This window comes from Falco peregrinus, chromosome 2, assembly GCF_023634155.1.
Source record: "Falco peregrinus isolate bFalPer1 chromosome 2, bFalPer1.pri, whole genome shotgun sequence".
Taxonomy (NCBI): Eukaryota; Metazoa; Chordata; class Aves; order Falconiformes; family Falconidae; genus Falco; species Falco peregrinus.
Genome location: NC_073722.1, coordinates 126404677 through 126418516, shown reverse-complemented (window position 1 = coordinate 126418516; position 13840 = coordinate 126404677). Strand labels below are relative to the sequence as shown.

Here is a 13840-nt window from a genome sequence, read left to right as displayed (position 1 = left end):
AGCAAGATTGAGATGTATCCTTCCCTGCTGCAGGACACTTGAGTCCTGGAAAAAGCTGGTTTTTTACTCTGTGTGTGTGTGTTGGTATCTTTAACATTTTTTTATTTTTTTTTAGTTTGAAGGTTCACCTGACAAACTTGTGCCAGAGATGCATTGATGAGCAAGTGGAGCAGTGGGTGTGGATTCTTCCTCTTCTGCATTTCCTTGCTGCTCCTTCGCAGCATAACTACTTGCCAATGGAAGAAGATACCTGGGCGAGGCTGGAAGGGCTTCCGTTTGCTGAAACAAGGAAGAAGCAAGATACGTGAGTTTTCCAGGATTACTAATTATATCCAGTGCCTTAACACTGCAGTTGGCGGTGATCACCTTACTTTATCTATTATTTTTTTTTTTCTCCCTTGTTTTTAAGAAGTAAGAAACATAGCATGTTGATGGTGGGTATTTGGGATACATGAACACATGCATACTGGTTATTCAGAGATTGTAGTGTGTAGCAAAGCTGTGCAATGTATTTCCTTTCAGACACAAACAGCCCTTGATCCTGCAAGCTGTGGAGCAGCTTGCGTGGTTGGTGATGCCGGTATGTTAAAGCAGGTCATGAGAGATGCATTGTGCAGAATCTGAGCAAGACCTGGAGTTTATTTTCCTTGAGTGCTTCTGCTTAGTAGTTTGACACTGCTTCTGTGATCACTGAGTCTCGAGGTCTTCTACTGATCTTCAGCTGTAAATGAACAAAGCACAGAAGTGAGAACAAGAATACTCTGTCAGCTGAACAAACTCTTAGCCTTTTGTACCTTGAAAATGTGAAGATTTTGTTTTGTCTTCCCTCCAGGGGGACCCTACTGCAACTAATGAAAGAAAAGAAGTACTTGATGGAGCTTGATAAGACTCTGGTCAAGTCCTGGATCTCTGTGCTGCCCCTGGAGAGCCTGGCTGAATTTATAGAAGAGTTCTCCAGTGATTTGTTAGTTATTCTTCAAGGTGTTTCTTACAGATTAGAGAATGCTGACCTTTTCTGCAACAGTTCTAAGGTTTGTCTTCTGGAAGCTTTACCCAGCTGCAGTATAAAGGCTGAAACTGGGCTGTAGCATACCTTTTAGCAGGACTGACTGTCACTGGAGGGAATGTGGTTGGTAGCAGGTTGGAGCACAAAGAGCTTCAAATTTAGCTAAAAGCAAAACCAGTTGCCCTGAAGTAGGAGACTCCTAAGAGGAGATGAGATAGTGCATCTGTAGCAAGAAACTTTGTTGATGTTGGTGAGAGAAGGGTCTGCTTATCTGGCTTTGCTCTTAGTCAGTGATGGCCAGTACTTTAACCCTGAGATCCTCAGGTGGCTGCCTGAAACTGTTTTTGCACAGTTCTTGGAGGTATGGGCAAGGTGCTGCTGGTTTGAGAGATTTTCCCGCCTGTTGTGAAAACACTTGTATTTGTGTGAGGACAACAGGAACTGGACATTACAACTAATAATAATAAATTTTAAACCCTTAGATTGTAAGAAGTGCAGGTTTTGTTTGTACAAATAATAGCCACCTATATGTTGACTCTGACATCCAGTAAATAATTTTTGCAATTTTATGGTGTATTTATAAAAGCGTTGGAGAATGTATGGAAGAATAGCGAATTCCCTCTTTCGCAGCATCCCCTCAGCTAATGAGAAACCAGTCTGTAAAATTCCTTCCACAGTTTAATATTTCATTCCATCATTCTTTTAATAATTCTTTCCATTATTAGGTAATAGAGAGTCTTCTAAAGAGATTGCTGCGTACCTTGGATGAGAAACAGGCCAGGTAACTGAAGTGCACTTCTGTGAAAGCATCATCCTTTTTATTTACACTATCCCTGTAGGGGAGGGGTTATATTTCTAGCTTAAATGTATGCATTGGTATCTATATGAATAAGCAAATCTTGTATTTTTATTCCTCTGACAGCAACATTTTTTTAAAAGTCAGCTGAGGGAGAAGGGTGGTTAGTTGCTGTGCTGTATTGAATTTGGTGGGTTTTTTCTTTTCTCTGAACAGAAAAGAAATTCTTCCTCTTTATTCCTTTTTTTAATACTCTATTCCTTTATCCTCTTCAGAGTTCTGGAAGCTCGGTCTTGGCAGTCCTACTTGAACTGCTGCCTCAATCTACACAAGAAGGCCTGCAAGTACACGAAGCTGGGGAAGTGGTTCAGGATTCCTGCCGCTTCTGCCACGATGATTTCGAAGGTTGCCAAACTTCAGCCTACAGAAGTGAGTACCAGAGAAACCATTCATGGGTTGATATGAACAACATATCTAGAAGTATTACAAAAATAGTAAAACAGACTGGTTTTAGATCATACCCATTCTCAATTTGGAGAACTTAATACTCTAAATTAACTGAGATTGTGGTACTTTCAAGAAGTTGTGAAATCATTTAATGGTTTTGATTCTTCTTACTGACAATAAGGTCAAATGCCTTGGCTGGCTGTCGTGGGTTTTGTTTTATATCTGATTGTTTTTTCCCTTAGACATATGTTGCCTTTACTTCCTGGAATAAGCATTCTTAAGCACAAACTATTTGTAAGCATTGCATTTTCCCAGCCTTCCTCCATCTTTTATTCAAGCAGTAGTGGGTGTCTGTTGTCCATGTTTCTGTTTTGATGCATTTAGGCCTTCTCTCTTAGAAATATTTATTTAAATTAGTTGTACGTTGCTTTCCTGCTTGAATTGTTCTTATTTCTTCTTCTCCTGTGTGTGCAGAAGGTGCCAAGAGATGCTGTGCAGGAAGTTCTAGTGGTAGAAGTATTCAATGAAGCTCTGAGAGAGACTCGAACCTGGTTCAAAAATACTTTAAACCAGAAGTTATTGAAAGAATATGTGGACTATGTGGTGTTCTCATTTTCCTGGGAACCTCGGGTATGTGTCCTTTTCACATGATATGAATAGAAAAAGCATTTTACCATAGCTTAACCATATAGTTTGGAGTTTCATGGCTCTTTGCTGGGAACTGTAGGTGCTGTGGCTGGGTGAGGAATAAGATGGGGACAGGTAGTACAGAGCACTGAGGCTGAGAAGCTGCCTTGTTGGAAACACTATTGGGCTGAAAGACAAAGGGCTGTAATGGGTGCTGCACAGCTCACCTTATTTATCCTCTCTTGGCTGTTCCAAGAGGCACTGCTGGGATGAGGAGCTTCCCCTTGTTGGCATTTGGCTGGAGCTGTGGTCTGGCTCACTCTGTGTGTCCTACTGGCTGTCCTTCAGGCCTTCCAGCAGGCAAAGTGCAGAGCAGCTCCCTACAGTCCGATCCACGCTGCTCCCAGCCCTCCCTGACACGGTTTCCAGCATCAAAGTGGAAGTGGTTCATCCAAACGTCTCCTTTAGCGACTGGGACATTTTGACACTGGGACATTTTGACAACTGGGAGCGCTCTTTTTCCTCTGGATGGAAAAATTTGAAAGGATGGGAGTGGGGGGCCCTCCTCAGCATAGCTCTTGCATTCTGGATTTGAATGTTAAATCTCAGCACTCAGTGTTGTGGGTTTGTCTGCTTCTCACCTGCAGGCCTGGGATGAATTTGTGAAGATCAGCTGTCCAGATGAACAGTTCACCAAGAAGTGGAAGGGGACTTTACTTACAGATCTGAAGAGAAGAATTCAGGAGGTAGGGGGGACGACAGGCAGTGCTAGCGGGCCAGGTTGAGAGCGGAGAGGCAGTCATCTGTGCTGCCTAGAGAATAGCTTCTAGAGCCCTGAATAGGCGCATGAAAACGCTGTGGCTTTGGTCATAAAAATTGCCATTGCTGTTATAAACCATATTTTGGAGGCTCAAAAATTGGACGTGGAAATGTACCTGGCTGTGTTCTTGGTGTCAGAGGCTCCAGTAGCCTGCTGGCCTGGCTGTAGTGCTGATCTGTTTCCAGCAGTGAGTGATAGCCTAATGCTTTAAAGGAAATTGCACATTGCAAGCAATTACCATCCATTTAGTTGTAAGATACAGTGGTGTAAAATAAGCACTCGGGGACTTACAGAAGCAAAATTGGTGCTTGTCTCTTTTCATTCATTGTGCAGAAATTGTCATCCAGGCTCCCAAATGTGTAGGTCCCCTCTAAATCGGGCTTGTGGATCATCTTTTCTCCTTTCTACATTAGTTGCAAAATTCTCGAAGGCGTTGATTTTCATGGTATAATCAGGAAACAAATATTGTCTGGTGGAAGCTTGGCTTGGAGAGATGCGTATTAAGTAATCACACATTTTAGATGGAAACAGTGAAAAGATTTTCCAGACATTTATTTGTGTTTTGTTTCTCTTCCAGGCCCTGGTAAATGGGCTGGTGCTTGGCTCTACTAGGAAACTTAAATTTTTTTACTTTAGTTCCTTTTTTTGTCTTAATAGCAGCACTCCTTTATGCTTTCAGGAAAAAAACCACTTTGGAAACTTTAAGTTGATAAGAAATTGCCTTTTTGCCCTACAGGAGCTTCCAGTTAACCAAATCTTAGTCTACTGCTGTCAGCACTGCCAATTTACAGAACTTGAGTCTTCCATTGAGTCATGTTTCCGTGATTGTGCCACAGAGGCTGTAACTGCAGCTTGCCAGGTACTGTAATTTCCCCCTCGAGGTAGGAAAAGGAAAAGTCAAATTTTGTGTTGCATGGTATAGGAATGTGCGTTGTGGTTGAAGGAGAGTTGTGCATTGCTCTCATTGCTTGATTTGCTGTGGAATGTTTAAGTTAAACCACGAAAAAAACATTTTGGCAAGAAATCAGGAAATGAGGATGCACTTAAAAGGGTCCATCAAAAATACTTGTAATGCTTTTGCCATCATGGCTTCTGGCTCCAGTCACATCATACAGCTTTCTTGGAATATGCCTCAGCACTGGAGGTGTGACTTGACATCAGTGCCTGATCCTGAGATGGATGGACACAGTGTAATCCAAAACCCTGATGCATTCTTCCCTGCTGTCTTGTGTGCCTCATGCAGACTCAGATCAATCTCCTCGAGAAGATATCTTCCTACAACGTGGGCCGATTCAGTCAGCTCGTTTCAACCATTATTGTGAAGTCGTGGCCAATCAAGACTGGGCAGTTTGAGGATGATTTTGACAAGATTTTGCACCACGTGCTTACGTGGCCTGACATCAAACATATCTTCAGCTTTAATGGTATGTCTATTAGCTATATTTATAGAAGTCTATAAAAAGCTGTGCTCTGCCTTGCAACTCCCACTTTGCAGAGCAGCAAACAAATACAGAAAAATTGTCCTGCTCTTGTTTTAATCCCCATCTCAAAGTTCAAGTTATTCAGTCTTTGTTTTTGGAGAGGAAAGGCTAAGGAAGAGGGAGCTAGTATTCCTCTTATGCTAATCCACTGCAGCAACTTCAGGACTTGTACTGGATTGCTGAACCTGTAGATCAAGTGGATTTGTGGAATGTAACTTCTTTCTCTGAGAAGTTCTAATAAGTTATTGCTACACAAAAAATGCAAAAGTGTTGGTCGTGTGAATGGATTGGAACTGCTTGTTCCTTCCACAGGTTTTGTGTACGGGCTCTGCATGGGAAGGTTTCTGAATGTGCTCCTGAGATCCTGGCTGTTACTGTTCAGGAAAACATGAGGGGCTGGAGGGTGGTGTGATAAGTTCACAGGCTTTTGGGTAGGGCTTCAAATGGGAAATGGAAGGACTTTGTATCATGACATTGAATAGTTATTGATTCTGTCTATTTTTTGTGAAGCAGGGCTGATCTAGGTTTTACATGCTTTGTTTCTGGAATAGGAACAAACACAAAGCTCCTAGAAGAACTTACGGATGAAGCAAAGAATGTCATGGCCACAGCAGACTCAGTGTTTATGGGTGTCAACAATGACATCCAGAAGGGCTGTATCCTTGTGAAACATCTGGAAGAGATTTTCCAGCATGAGAAGCAGTTCATCTGTATCTGGGAGATAAGTAAGAGCACCCTTCAAAGGTGGCATTGTAGGCTTATGGCATCACTGTAGTGATGGATGGTCTACTGGGTTAACCTACTTCGGTGACCAGTAATGCTGATTAGGTGCTTCAGCAGTTAGCAGTGCTGCCCTTGCCTTTGTCCTTTATACTGAACTCTCAGCTCCTGTTTGTTTGTCTGCATTTCAGTGTGGTGTTTGTGACTCTGAAAATCTAAACCTGAGTTATGGGTGCAGGGGGTGGGAAGTATCTGTCTTGTGATTACACATGAGTTTTCTTTCAGAGCACCAGTGGCTCTTAGGCGAAGACAAAGAACTACTCCAGAGAGAACTGAAAGAATTGCTGCAGAGGAGGCAAGAAGAAGTAACGCTTCTCAAAAAAGAGAAAAAAGCAATCGGAACCTTTCTGAGCATGTGCAGGAAGGTGCAAGCATCTGTGAAAGGTAGTTTTCTGGGGGAGTAATTTGAAAGTAGCAACTCCAGAAAACATAGTTTTCACTAAAGTGACTAGGTTTTGTAAACAGGTTTTATTCTAAACCACAGCAAGGATGAGGAGAGGTGGGGGAAGTAAACCTAGAGCATCTGAGGGATCAAGTGAGTGCTTATGCCTCATGTGATATTTGTAAGGGTCCACATGCCCAGCAGCATCTTGCAGCTCGGCAGATTAGATGAAGTAAGCTGGACACAGGCTAGACATCTGATCTGTCTCTGACCTGTCTGTCTGTTTTGAAGTGGATGTAGGTGAAGTAGAATTTCAACACTTGGAAGATCTTAACTCAAAAAGACTAAATACAGTTGTGAACGTGGGAGAGAGACCCCTACAGACCTTCTACAGCTTGAGCCCGAAGCTGAAAGAATTTGCCCAGAAAATGCACTCTTTTAAGGATAGCCTGATCTTCGAGCAGTTCTGGGAGGAAGCAGCACAGAAGGCAGGAGAGGAGTATGAAAATTCAGAAGAGGAGGAGGAGGAAGAGAGAATTGTTTCTGCATTGGACCTTGGTAATGTCTTCAGCAGTCTAATCCACCCTTGCTTTGTGAACTATGAAAAGTTGTATGATGATCTGAGATCTGGAAGTCTCACACTTTCTGCAGTTGATAAAATTTTTCAAGAATTCATAAGTCATCCTGAAGATATCAGAAGTGAACTAAATACTCTGTGTGAGCTTAGACCTGGAGAAGATAGAGATTGGGTTGTTCAGCGATTTCAGCAGATACAGCAATACCATGAAATGCATTTAACTTTTGATGCTGCGAAGATCATTGCCAGTGTCAAAGAGAGTTTAAACCTCTCGGGTGACTTCAGTATCCTGGAGAAGTTGTTGGACATAGTAAGTATCCACTTCAGCTCTGTACTGGCAGGGTGTTGACTAGAAAGCTCAGGTAGATCTGAACCTTTCCACAAGTCTATCCCAGTCTGTCAAGAGCTATTCCCTGTCCCACAATGCTTATTTGAGATAAAAATTAAGTGTTTAAACAAAGTGCTTTTGTGTAATCTTTCTTAAGAGAGAAGATGGTATTCCTCTGTTTGGGGTGTGGCTTTGCAGAGGGCTTTGCTTTCCCCGCTAGAGAATGGATTGTATTCCCATTTTCAGACTGAATGTTTGCACCACTTGCTTTATAGACAGAAAAGCTTGAATCGTACAAGACACAAAAGCTGGATTCAATCAGCCCTGAGCTTATGCAAGCTAAGAGACTGCTGCAGGGGATCACTCTGAACCGTCGTGGGTGTCTGAGAGAGCTGGCTCAGCAGAAGGAGTTTGTCTGCTGGGTCAGAGAAGCGCTGCAAGGTGTGTACTGCTCACCTAGGAATTAGGTAGATAGGTCAGGGATATGGCATTCCTTCTGCCCCCACACAAACTGGCATCCCTTCTAGTACTATCTGCTTTATGCCTTCACAGCTTCTGGTATTGATGGTTACAAGCATCTCTTATGGGTTTTGGTGTGGGATGTGCTATGAATAGTCCCTTTAAACATGCCTGTGCTGCTGTAGTCTCGTGCAGCGCACAGTAGCTACCCTACCCGATAGCTGGGCTTGGTGTGAAGGGTTGTAACAGCTGCTACTATTCAGCTCAGATTGGTTATTTGAGGGAACAGAAGCCATCCATTTAACAGGATGCCAGCATTCTGATTAGTTGTGTCTGCCCAGCTCAGTTGTCTTACATGCAGACACACACCCCCTTTGCACTGCTCCTGTCCTGGCTGGGTGTTCATGGAATGCGGGGAGAAGGCAGGGCCAAGGATGTCATTCATGTGGATGAATCGCCTAGTAAAGTTGCTGACAGGATGGGTGGAGGGAAGTTGCAGAGGGGGTGCAGTTCAAAGGCATTCCTTCTGCATTTTCTGCAAAAGGTGGTGATGTGGAATTACATTAAAGCCGCCTCATTTGTTGTTCATTCATGTGTTATTTTCATTTAAGATATAAATGAGCTGAAGGTATTTGTAGACTTGGCATCCATCTCTGCTGGGGAGAATGACATGGATGTGGACCGCGTGGCGTGTTTCCATGACAGCGTGCATGGCTACTCTTCCCTGCTCTATGAGCTTAGACAAGATTCGGGGTTTGAGGACTTCATGCACTGCTTGAAGAAGCTGTGGCGAGCCCTGGACAGTGATGAGAGTCTTCCAAAGAAACTGGTGAGTTCTGCTGGACCAGGTCCTCTCTACATCCTCTTGCGTTTCTGCCTTCCAAGAGTGGCTGGAAGATTGACTGCACAGAGCAAGTCACACTTGTGTGGGGACATCACAGCAGCTCTTATTATTAGGAAAAAAAAAAAAAATCATGTTTCTGTGGCACAAAAATTCACCACAGCAACTGCAAGTGGTATAGTATGGATTGCTCCAGATTGCCGCTGAAGCTTTTAAGTGTGACATGGTATAGATTTGCTCTTGCAAGTGTTTGAGTGATGATGCAAAAGAGGGAAGGCGGATGGCTGGGAACTCTGTCTTATTTTTTGCAGCAGGGCACGTTTCTATAGCAAGAGGCATTGAAATGCTGTGGGGCTCTGTTCAGCTTCCTGTGGTGTTGGTAAAGAACAGCTGTGCAGAAGGATCAGGCTGTGGCCAGTAGTCATTCCTTTCTTCTTTCCCCATCCTGAAACTCTTAAGCCAGCCCAAGCTGTTTGTCCTGAACACAGATGGAATCCTGGAAAGAAGTGCCAAGTCAGAGTGATGAGGGCAGTGCCATGTCTTTTTTTCCCCACAGCGTGCTTCAGCTCAACATCTGGAGTGGCTGAAAACAGTGAAAGAGAGCCATGGGTCTGTGGAGCTGTCATCACTGTCACTGGCAGCTGCCATCAACAGCAGAGGAATATATGTTCTCACAGCACCAGCTGATGGCCAAAAGGTGAGGCTGCTTGGCTTTCCCTCCCTCCTGCAGACAATGCCCTGGCATGTCGGTGACTGTCAGAAATGTGCTGTAGCATTTCTCTCACTCTGCATGGTTCTTGTTTTGGGGGCTGCTACCTCCTAAGTGTTCCCCTTGCTGGGCAAACACTACCTCAGGAGTAGAACCTCAGTGCACATCAGTGCTAATAACTTACTCTCTGGCAGGTTTCTCTGGACAGTGTCCTGCGCTTCACCCTGCCAGGGAGCTCTGGGGATAACAAAGCATCATGGAAATACTCTCTGGCAGAGCTCCGTGAACTGCAGAACAAACTGATGCTCATGTCTGCAAAGGGAGAGCAAGGCTTGGAGGTGGAGAAGTTCTCTGAGGTCAGATTTCAGACCCAATGGGTTTCTGATGTTAAGGCCAGGGCTGGATTTTGCCTTGAATGTCAGCTTGTAAGACTGTGATTTACAGCTGAGCTGCTGGGGATGAATGGTAGCACGTAGAGATAGATGCTCTTACCTCTTTGGTTCCTTGTTGAGGTGGAATGATGCTGGAGACTGGAGAGTGGACTGGGACTGTCATTTTGTAGCTGCACTGGGGATGCTTCTGGTTGAGATGGTTGCTCTGTGTGTTGTAGCAAGCTTGGGTATTCCTTACTGGCTTCCTGGGCATACTGCTAGTAAAAAGCCACAGAGAATTTTTTGTTACTGTACAAGGCCTGACACACCTGGCTTAGGACCAAAGCCTTTATTTTCACTGAGTCTGTCCTGTGGTATCGTGACTGGGACTTACCTTGGTAAATCAGCTCTCTTTTTTTATCTCTCCCCTATCCTCACACAGGTCTTTTTCAATGTCCAAAGACTTGCACAGGCCTTTATAGACCTTTATTCAGCTGGGAACATGCTCTTCCGCTCCTGGCTTGCCCATGTGTATTGTTCACCCAAAAGAGAAGCATGTGTTCTCATAGACTTCTCTTTGGCACCGATCCCAGTGCTAGAAGGGCAAGGAGATATGGCAGCTGTGCTCCCAGACCTCTGCAAGATGGTGGAGAATTTCCTGGAGAGTTGGAAAAGCTTCATGTATGAAAAACGATCCCAGCATTTCTACCTGAACTACTACACTGCTGAGCAGCTGGTCTATTTGTGCATGGAACTGGGGCAGGGGACGCCCAGCCAGCATGCCCTGATGATGCTTTCGTTCCTAAAACACAACTGCACCGAGGAGGATGTCCTTAGAGCCTCCAGGAATGAGGTGCCTCCCAGCTCAAGGAAGGCTATTACTGACTTCCAAGTGATGCTGGATGGGGAGATTGGTCTGAATGCACAGCTGGAGTGCATCTGGAAGTGTTACATGAGCAACATGGGCTTCTTCCTTCCACACTGCCTGGATATTGATACACTTGGTGGGTGGCTGAAGAATCTGGCCAGCTGGGAGAGCGAGCGTGTCACACGACACTTTCCACAGGATTTTCTGCATGTTGGTCAGCCCAACCTCATCACATGCCCTCGCTCTGAGGTGCTCACGTCTGCTCTGGCTATTTACATGAACAGCCTCAACCAGCCCCTTCCCACTTTTGACGAAGTTCTCCTGTGCACTCCTCAGACCACTGCTGAGCAAGTGGGACTCTTTCTCAGGAGGTGCCTCATTCCCTGCAGCAGAGGAGAGAAAATTTACACCATGCTGTATGCAGATGAGCTGAGTTATGATGTCAGCTGCAGGGCAGAGCAGCTGTTCCAGCACCTGCAGCACTACAACAGCACCTATCGCCTTGTCATTCTGTGCAACTGTGAGAGGGAGCACAGCTACATCCCTTCTGTCTTCAGCCAGTACAAAGTGCACATGATACCCCAGAGGCCACTAGCTGAAATCCAGCAATACCTTCAGCACCACTACAGAGTCGCTCAGCCTTCAAGCTCAGCTGCTTCTCTGTTCAAGGACAATATGTGTGTTGGGATTGTGTCTTCCAAAAGAGCTGGTGTGGGTAAGATGTCACATGCAAAGTGGGATCTGCTGAGTGTTGAAAACCCGAGCGGGGTTTGCCTTGTCAAGTTGCGTTTCAAAGTCATAAGCATCTAGTCAAAAAGAGCGATTCAGACTACAGTCAGTGGAGTGAGGTGAAAGCTGTAAGGACATGTAAGGACAAGCTGTCTTGTCCTGAGACAGGCATCTCCAGAGATGGTTCATTTTGCTAATCTGACACCTGTCTTCTTCAACAGACTTACATAATTAACATAAACTAGATAGCAAATGCCAGGTATCATGAATCTGACCTCCTGAGGTTAAAAGATGTCTACAGGAAAATGTATGCGAGATGGGACAAGGGTTGTAAAGCCTGCTTGTCTGTTTTGCATAGGAAATGATTGTTGTCTGTCTCTTAATGCAGAAAGCTAGAGGGCATTAAGTAAAACTACTTGGCAGGCTGAAAAGCAAACAGAAGGTGGTTCTTCAAATAGTGCTTAGTTTTAATTGTGGAACCCAAAGCTTTACATAGGCTTAAAAAGTGATTAGATATAGTCATGAGAGAAGCATCCATCAAGGGCTATTTAAACACAAAGATGCAATGTCTGACATCAGAGCTCCTGAGCTGCAAATCACTGAAAAAATACTGGGAAAGAGTTGCTGTGTCAGGTGTGTTCTTACCCTGTTCCTTGGCTGTTGCCTGCTGTTAGAGGTTGGTGGTCCAGTAAGTGCTTTGGCTGTCCAGGGCTGTGTGTGTTTCTTCTGTAAACTTTTGAGTCTGAATTATTTCTAGTGCATGCATACAGGATTAATGTCAGATCTTGCTTTTTCCTTACCAGCCATTCCTGGGCTTTGATAGAGTACCGCCCCAATGAAAAAGGTCAGGTTCAAAAGGAAAAGTGCTATGATGTTTTCCAGGGATCAATGAGAAAATCTAAACCAGTTTTGGTAACAAATTGCATCCTTTGTCAAACTTCAGAAATCCAGAGCAGCTCTTGGGTGTTATCTGTGAATAGCTGCTGCCTTAGCTTCAGTCTGGAAGGCTATATAAACCTATCTTTTGTGTCGTGCTACAAATCTTTCATACCACTGAGGATGGGGTTGAACAGTATAAAAGGTTGCGAGAGACAGCTTTACCCAGACATCCATAACTGGGAGGTATTTGTGGAATGGACCTACCACAGCCAGCTTCTGCACTACATACAGCTTAGCGTGATGGGATGTAGCCAGTGGATGTGGAACAGTCTTCCCATTCCCCACGTTAATCTGAGGAACAGCAGATGCAGACTACAGCCAAGTGTAAACAACAAACCAAAGTCATTGCCATTGCCCAAATGCTGGCAAAACTAGTTTCTACAGGATAAGATAGGAAACTTGAGGGTGCTTGTCTATTTGACAGCACCTGCCCCCATTTTTACTTTAGAAACAACCACATAATAAAATAGTTTCAAGTCCTAATAAAAAGTAAAGCCTGCCTTAGGTAGTCCAACCAAAACAAGCTATGTGGATAATGACAGCTTTCAGCAGCCAACAGCAGCAATGGCTTTGATTCCAAGCTGCAGCCGCTCTAACCAGATCTAGGCTTTCGTCTTCTGGAATGTTTTTAGGAAGGTTCAGAGATTTCAGAGGATAGGGTACTTAAACATTCGAGTCCTTTGTTTCTATTATGACCTTAATATAATGTATTCAATATTGATGGCTTTAATTCTTGTGGTGTTTTTTATGGTAACAGGGAAATCTCTGTATGTGAAGAGGCTACATGAGAGACTGCAAGAGGAGTACCCTAACTGTGAAAAACTTCTGAAAACCATCAGATTAATTGAACCAGAAGTGGATGAAGATGTAGTGCTAAAATCTCTTCTGCCTTTTCTGAAAATAAAACACCAGACAAAGCCTATGATATTCCATTTTGATATCACCTCTTCAGTAAGTACATCCCTCCCACAGCTGCCTTGTCCTGGCAGCTCTTTGTGGATCCTTGCAGAAGTTGTTTCTTTAAAACTCTTGTTTCTTAGTAAGCCGTGTCACTAGGACATGTTTTCTAATTGTTGTGTAAGTAACAAAGAACTCTTCAGCATCAAGGTGGTTGAACTCTGGAACAGGTTGCCCAGAGAAGCTGTAGAGTCTCCAGCCTTGGAGATACTAAAAACCTGGCTAGACGTGGTCTAGGGCAACCTGCTCTAGCTGAGCCTGCTTTGAGCAGGGGGGTTGTGCAAGGTGATTGCCAGAGATCCATTCCACCCTCAACTGTTCTATGATTCTGCAAAGTTATGTTGAATAAATAAAGAAGAAATACCTTTGTGCCTTTTCTTGCTAGGTACAAAGTGGAATTCCAGAGTTTCTATTCAAGCTGCTGGTTTTGCAGTATCTGACAGATAATAATGGAAATATGTGGCTACGACAGAAGTGCCATTTGTATATCATTGAAATCCTTGAGGCGTCACCAGTGCCAAAGAAAGCAGCAAGACGTGTATGTACACAGCATTACTTGATTGCTCTGAATTTCTCAGTCATTTTGCACATGTTTGTGTATAGCTGCACATGAGTTGTAGAGACTAACCGTAAACATAGCACAAGAATTCCCTGTTTGTATCAGGGTGTATTGTGCATCTCCTTTATGAAGTGGTGCCCATGGCGTTGTACAAAGTGCTTTTA

General features: G+C 44.0%; 1 protein-coding gene across 5 annotated transcripts in view; it reads left to right on the top strand.

Annotated features, from left to right (window-relative positions):
• Positions 1-13840, top strand: part of RNF213 (ring finger protein 213) — a 55062-nt gene that overhangs the window by 11749 nt on the left and 29473 nt on the right. For all 5 annotated transcript variants that reach the window (XR_008746135.1, XR_008746136.1, XM_027795994.2 and 2 more), the window contains exons 9-26: positions 116-304; positions 833-1031; positions 1732-1787; positions 2078-2231; positions 2724-2879; positions 3524-3622; positions 4433-4555; positions 4940-5120; positions 5729-5902; positions 6183-6341; positions 6631-7226; positions 7520-7685; positions 8315-8532; positions 9101-9241; positions 9448-9609; positions 10067-11207; positions 12918-13111; positions 13503-13655. Coding sequence is in view for 3 of the 5 variants with exons in the window: in XM_027795994.2 (XP_027651795.2) it covers positions 116-304; positions 833-1031; positions 1732-1787; positions 2078-2231; positions 2724-2879; positions 3524-3622; positions 4433-4555; positions 4940-5120; positions 5729-5902; positions 6183-6341; positions 6631-7226; positions 7520-7685; positions 8315-8532; positions 9101-9241; positions 9448-9609; positions 10067-11207; positions 12918-13111; positions 13503-13655 (4261 nt within the window). In the remaining 2 variants the exon portion in view is untranslated. The remainder of the gene's footprint in view (positions 1-115; positions 305-832; positions 1032-1731; positions 1788-2077; positions 2232-2723; positions 2880-3523; positions 3623-4432; positions 4556-4939; positions 5121-5728; positions 5903-6182; positions 6342-6630; positions 7227-7519; positions 7686-8314; positions 8533-9100; positions 9242-9447; positions 9610-10066; positions 11208-12917; positions 13112-13502; positions 13656-13840) is intronic.